This window comes from Melitaea cinxia, chromosome 1, assembly GCF_905220565.1.
Source record: "Melitaea cinxia chromosome 1, ilMelCinx1.1, whole genome shotgun sequence".
Taxonomy (NCBI): Eukaryota; Metazoa; Arthropoda; class Insecta; order Lepidoptera; family Nymphalidae; genus Melitaea; species Melitaea cinxia.
In genome coordinates, this window is record NC_059394.1 from 1,566,272 (window position 1) to 1,573,158 (window position 6,887).

General features: G+C 33.3%; 1 protein-coding gene across 1 annotated transcript; it reads right to left on the minus strand.

The window, feature by feature from the left end:
* Nucleotides 1–264: 264 nt before the first annotated feature.
* LOC123669661 lies at nt 265–6,173 on the minus strand. Its single transcript, XM_045603282.1, has 3 exons — nt 2,814–6,173; nt 2,404–2,519; nt 265–947 (listed from the first exon to the last, which is right to left on the minus strand). The coding sequence occupies exons 1-3, from the start codon at nt 6,171–6,173 to the stop codon at nt 842–844; spliced, it is 3,582 nt and encodes a 1,193-aa protein (XP_045459238.1). The 3' UTR covers nt 265–841.
* Between the last annotated feature and the right edge of the window lie 714 nt (nt 6,174–6,887).

Below are 6,887 nucleotides of genomic sequence, written 5' to 3' on the forward strand. Positions count from 1 at the left end.
ATATTATTTCATCTGTTTTAAAGTAAATAGCCCACGTCTAAGTGGTTTCATAGTGATACTTGTCTATTTTCAGATATTTATAGTGTTCTGATATATTTCTATGGCAGGTGGCCAATAGAGGACATGCTATATCGTTAGATCACTGAAAATATAAATATCCATTGATAAAATTAAGATTACGACACTATTGTATGCTTATTGATGTAATAAAACATTAATGGTAATTTGTTTTGTTGCCATTTTACAAAAAAGAAAAACGATTAATGTATTAAAATTTAATATTATATTTAAATATATAGTATTCTAAGAGAATAGAATTTAAAAGAACGTATAGAATATATCTTCTTTATTACGATTATGTGTGTAATGTATACTTAAATATTCGGGTTTATGTATAACATCATACAATATAAATACAAATGAGTTTATGTAAATTGAGTTTGTTGCTAATCATAATTGTTATATTACAATAACTTTCAATCATTATTTTATATTGGAGGTTATATAAATTTAATTTATACTTAATATTTAATTCGTCTAGTATATTTAACTGAAAAGAAACTTCAGAAGTTTAATTGTCTTTATTAAGCACATTGCTTTGTGACATCAATTATGTGATACAATGTATTCTAATAATAATGATAAAGCATGTAAATTATAATATCTTAATGATGTACATAATGACAGTTATCACAAAGTAAATATTGATCACAACACTTATATGGTAAACACGACATTGATTGAACATTTTCTTGCCAGAAAGCGAGATATATACAATGATAGTATGGCTCTTCATCCGTCTTCGGTTCGTTTCATTAATCTTCTTATATAATTATAATGATCAGTAATAGTACATTTTGTAGGTGGGTACACTAAACACATAGTCCAGTGAGGAACCCCTGGACTGGAAGAAATGATTCTCGTATCTATACACACGTCCTCTGTACCTGCATCAATAATTTTTTTCTCATTACGTCATCTACTCTGATAATTATTGAGAGTCATGATTTAATGATATTATAATGATGACGATGATTTTATTATTATGTAATGATAATGATAAAGCTTTTGTTAAGCTCAAGTTAATGATGTACTAAAATACAGATTAGGCTAATTTCTACGTTTTTGATGATTAATGACTAAGTAGTTAAATAAAAAAGTTCATGGTGCTAAACTGCTAAGCTATACATTTTGACACTGTTTAGAAATGATGCGAATGTTACGTAACGGAGTGCATCGACCCCGGCTAAATTTATCAACTTGCGTTGTCCGGAGCGTTGGTGTGTTAATAAAATGCATTTCCAGCATTTTCTATTTGCATCTGGGTCACAAGGAAAATTTATAAAGGCTACGAATCTCTGGCTGTTTCTACTTGTTTCATATGATTGACGGTTTTAATCTCGAGATAATTTACGCCTTGTCAAAACATAATGTTAACATTCGTCGGTTTATTGCTTTCAGTTAATTGGAAAATTCTGTCTTCTAATTTCGAATTCTACTTTTTAAAACATTGTTAAATAAATGTTCGCGGATTGTGTAAGCATTTTCACAAAGAAAATCAATAATAAAATTTTTATCCACGTCCCATACCAAGGTAAACTCAGGTAAGGTATATTTTATTTTATTTTTTGTCAAAAGTTTTTCAGTAATCTTTTTTGGTTTTTTAAACAATTTTAATAAAATAGGAGGTTCTGAATTCGATTGTATTTTTTTAATGTGTGATACCTCAGAACTTTTGACTTGATTTCGATGATTATTATTATTATTTTTTTTTTTTTTTTGATCGAAAGGTGGTGCGAGTCATGTGCTCCCATTTAAATTTCATTGAGATCTGACGAATACTTTTTGAGTTATCGCTAATAATTCCTATTTACTTGATTGCTAGTTTGTCGGCGAACGGTTTTCGATAATTCTTTTTTTAATTGAAAGGTGGTACTTTCCATGTTGTCTTATTTAAATTTGATTGAGATCTAATGAGAATACTTTTGTAATTTTACAATTTTTTCGTCCACCTACGTTGTATTACTTGTCGATATACAATTATTAATTCCTATACACTAAATAGTGTATAGGAAATTCTCAAAAACAATAATGATTAATTTTGTATCATTTGGTTTACGTATGCAATATTATTTTGTATAATATTAATTTGTTAGAACGGATGAATGATTGTGTAAAGGCCATATAGTTATTCTCGGTGTGCAGTTAAAAAGCGCAAGTAACACCAGTTTCACAAGACGCGCGTCCGTTGGGTTAAATGTATTTATGAATTATACGTCAATAAGAGCACTATTTTGCAAGGTCCATGCAAGTAACACCTAAATTTTAAATACAATATGTTTAAATAAAAGATTTTACTTCTTGTGTTTGTGAAAATGTGTAGTTTATACTAAAAGTACTCACTTTGATCCGAGGGCAGGTTTCGTATCGAGAACTTCAACAATATCTCCCGCTTTTAGGGACACCTCGTCGTCAGCCGTTGCTGTGTAATCGGCTGTTGCCACAACTATGTCGTCTACCTACAACAAAAAAGAAGCAAGTTTAGAATCAAATATATTACGTAGTAAAAATATTATAACGTTATTAAACCCTATTTCACGAACATTCTTATTTGAAAATTATTACAATACAATACAATACTAATGTACTTTATTGTACAACAAAAAACAATACATGTTACATAAAATATGCAAGAAAAAATAAAAATAAAAAGAAATGTACAAAAGGCGGTCTTATCGCTAAAGAGCGATCTCTTCCAGACAACCTTTAGAAAAAAGGATATTACTAGACTTAAAATCAATCATCTGAATTACCTTCGGTGGACTTCTGCTACAAGTAGACCTAGATCTGGACAAGGACCTAGAATTATATCTCTCATACGCTGGAGTATTTTTTAAACTATTCATTCTGGTCCTAGTATTTTCTCTGTCAAGTAGTACACCACTGTATTTTTTGTTCCTTGAACCGTATTTTGTTATTCTTTGACTGTGGCTTATGTTACAATATCCAGTAAAACTTTGAAGGTCTTCGTCATTGTCGTCCAATATAGGACAACTGTACATACTAAATCTATGAGCTGTGGGTTGACTTAAATTAAGTGCTGAGAAAACGTGTAGTGGTTCAAAATGTCGTATACCATTTTCGTCTAGCACTGTATATGCTACTTGACCAGTTAAAACCGCGCGACTAGCCTCTCGTGGAACAACCGCTTGCAAACCTTTTTTCATAATTAATAAAGCACCAGGATGCTTCTTACGTTTAAACAGATAATCTTCCATTGCAAGACTATTTTCAGGTTGAAGTAAGCTCAATGGAACATCTTCTGACGTCAATAGCGGTGGTTCTTCTGGAACGATCATTAGAGCAGCGCTCTCTCGTACCAAATCTCTAAGTTTGGGATCTGTGCGAGCAAGCTCTGGATCTGACTCTAATTTGCGCAGTGCCGAGTGTAAGTTAGGGTTTTCTTCGGCTAGTTTTCTCATAACTGTCCACCTTTTGAATATGTTCATGGTCACATCATCATTTACAATTTTATGAATACTTTGCTCATTGTCTAATACTGACAATATTTTTTTTGCGACGTCACTCAGCCCAAGTACTCTTGCTAGACCTGCTGACTGAATAACTGTTTCCTTTAGCAATTCTTTATCCGAACCATCTAAAATATTTTCCAGAGTTTTACTACTTTCTTCTTGAACTGCTGCTACTATAGCTTTTTGCAAAGCTTCTGTTACTTCATTGTCAATGTTTACAAATGAAATCGAATCAGAAATATTATTCATTATTTGATGAAGTAAGCTAGGATAATTTTTAGAAATGTTTTTAAACGCAGGGCCTAAAACCTCATTTTCTTTTGTCAAATATTCACTAAATTGATCAATTATTTGTTCTTCAGTAAGGGAATGTTTACCTAAAGCATTGTTGATGGCAATTTTTATCAATTCAACTTTTGGAATAGTGGAATTTTCTAAAATTTCCTCACGAAGTAATTCTTTGTCTTCTTCTTTCTGAAGTATTTCAAACATAGCAGATATAAAGTCTTCATCGATTGCTTTACACAAAATTGTGTCAATAGATTTTAAAATATGATGATATTTTTCTTTCCCATTATTATTATTAACTTCTTCAAACTGTTCGGCTGTAACTAAAGCCGCGAGAACTGCGGCTGCAATTGAATTTTTAACTTTTTCTTGGCGTATGTTTTGTTCTTGATTTTCACTATATTCTATATTATTTAATTCATCCATTCTTTTCTTATTAGCTCTTCCTTTTTTCATTTCAAAAAGTTGTCCATCTTCTTTTTGATTAATGTTGAATTCAGACTTTAAGTGTACACTCATTTCGATAATTGATGTAATTACATCCATTAATTGATTAGCGACATCATCTTTCAACCCGAAGTCTGTAACGAAAGCTTTCAGTGTTTCTGCATTCTTAGTTTGATTTAATATGACATTGATTGCTGGTAAATCAGCAGGAACTTGTCTTCCAATCGACATACCTGCTTCAGATAATTGTCTGAGCATTTTAGTGTCAATTGTTAATTCACCTTTAGTCGATGAAGTATCGTTTGGATTTGTTTTGACTTTTAACAATTTCAATTCTTCCGGTGTAACAACAAAACTTTGAACTGAGAATTCAAGCCCCTCTTCACCTTCAATAAGGTCAGGGGCGACGAACTTAAGACCTTCTGGTGTCTGGACAATTTGACCTGGTATAAAAGTTACTCCTTGATCATCCGTTTCCACAACTCTGCCTGGTACAAACCTAGGTCCTTCTTCGGTGTCTACTACTTGTCCAGGAACAAATCTTGACCCTTCATCTTCAGTTGATATAACTTGACCTGGTATAAATGTTGGTCCAGCTTTTGTATCAATAATTTGTCCTGGCACAAACCTTGGTCCGTCAATTGTATGTATAGTTTGACCTGGAACAAATTTTGGCCCACTCTTTGTATTGACAACTTGTCCGGGTACAAATTTCGGACCTTCTGCTGTGTCGACAACTTGACCAGGCACAAATTGTTCTCCATTTTCTGTAAATACTATTTGACCTGGTACGAATACACCTTCTACCATCATTCCTGGCACAAAGCGAGATTGATTGGCTTCGTTTTTGACGAGACGTCCAGGAACAACTTTACCATCTAATTTTGGTATTCTGGGTCCCGGATAGAATTCTATTCCTTTAGTCGTTTGAACCATATGACCAAAGACATATAGGGATTCTTCTGATAATGAAGAAGTTTTTATATCAATTGGTAAACCGGTGGCCATGTTTTCCGTGAAATTGATATCTTTTATCGACTTTGCAACAGAGAACTCTACATGTCCATTTGTTTCAACAATTGTTTTACCAGGCAAAAACTTATCGCCACGATTTGATGTTACAATTTGTCCTTCAACGAATTTCGGTCCATCAACTGTATCAACTGTTGCTCCGGGTATAAATATTAACTCGTTTTCTTTCATTTTAGATACACCGGGCACAAAAATTGTTTCACCGTTTGAAGTTACCGTTTGACCTGGGACAAATTTAAGTCCATTGGGCGTAGCTAATGTAGCTCCAGGAATGAAATGCAATTCATCATCTTGATGAACAGTTTGACCGGGAATAAACTGCCACTCGTTATTTATTTTCGCGTTTTGACCGGGTATAAAAATAATGTGACCTTTCTCAGCCATTGTTTGGCCGGGTACAAATTGTGCGCCTTCAGGAGTCATTATTGTTTGTCCTGGAACAAATACTTCTTCCGATCCGTTACTTATAACTTTTCCTGGTACAAATTTAAAACCTTCCTCTGATAACACAGTTTGTCCCTCGGTGAAGCGATAAGTCTCTTCCTTTGTTTTAATAGTCTGCCCACAAACAAATTCTTCTCCGTTTGTTGTTTGCAATACTTGTCCTGCGAGGAAAAATGGTTCATTGGTACTTTCGTTGTATATTAAATGTCCAGGAATAAGTCCCGGTCCAGCAGGAGTATTCACACTTAGTCCAGGAACAAAAACAGGACCAACAGGTGTTTCTACAGTTTGACCTGGTACAAACACAGGCCCTTGAGGTGTATTAACATGTTGTCCGGGTAAAAATTTCTTTGCTTTATTTATGTCTAATGTCAAGCCTGATATTTTACCAATTTTTTCTCTCTTTCCCTTTTTGATATTTTTAACCATATCAGGTAAATCTTCTATGCTTGGTAACAAATCTATTTTATCACATTCTAATAATTTTTCAATTACATTTGATGTTTCCACTAAACGTTCCTGAGGTAAGTCAGTTAAAGCCATCAAAATTTCTTCGGAAGGCCGTGATTTTATCGGTTTCAATGGATTAACACAAGGGACATTTTCAAGTGAAACGGACACATCACAAATATTTCGATCCACTTCATGAATTTCTGTTTCACAATGATGTGGTGTTAATTTGACCGGTGCCGGCAATTGGGTAACTTTCGGTGTAAAACATTCATTGTTAATATCTTTTTCAAATAAATCCCAATCCCACGTTTCAATAAGTGGTTGCATTTGATCCTTCCAGTCTCCACTACACGTGATAATACTTGATTTTGAACGCATATGATTAAGATCGAAATGATTGCACGTAAAACTTTTAACGTCATGTTTTTCATGCTTAGTTTCCTCTAATTTTGCTTTTTTCGCTAAACGGTCTTGACGCATTTTTTCTTCTTCTAGTTCCTGCACTTCCGCTAATTTTTCTTTATTTTCAAATATTTTCTTCATTGATGAAAGTCCCGCGGCACGTTTCCTTTTCTTTTTCCTTTCTTCTAATTCCTCTAATTCTCTTTGCTTTAAAACCTCAGCACTAGGTCCTTCTCCTTCATATATTTCAACATCTTCCGTAAAATCTTTAAAGTCCATAGAAACACT

Coding starts and splice junctions, on each gene's coding strand:
- LOC123669661 (XM_045603282.1), bottom strand. CDS start 6,173: ATGGTTAAAAATATCAAAAAGGGAAAGAGAGAAAAAATTGGTAAAATA. Junction 2,520..2,813: donor GTAGCAGAAGTCCACCGAAG/GTAATTCAGATG, acceptor TTTTTGTTGTAG/GTAGACGACATAGTTGTGGC. Junction 948..2,403: donor AAACCTGCCCTCGGATCAAA/GTGAGTACTTTT, acceptor TTATTGATGCAG/GTACAGAGGACGTGTGTATA.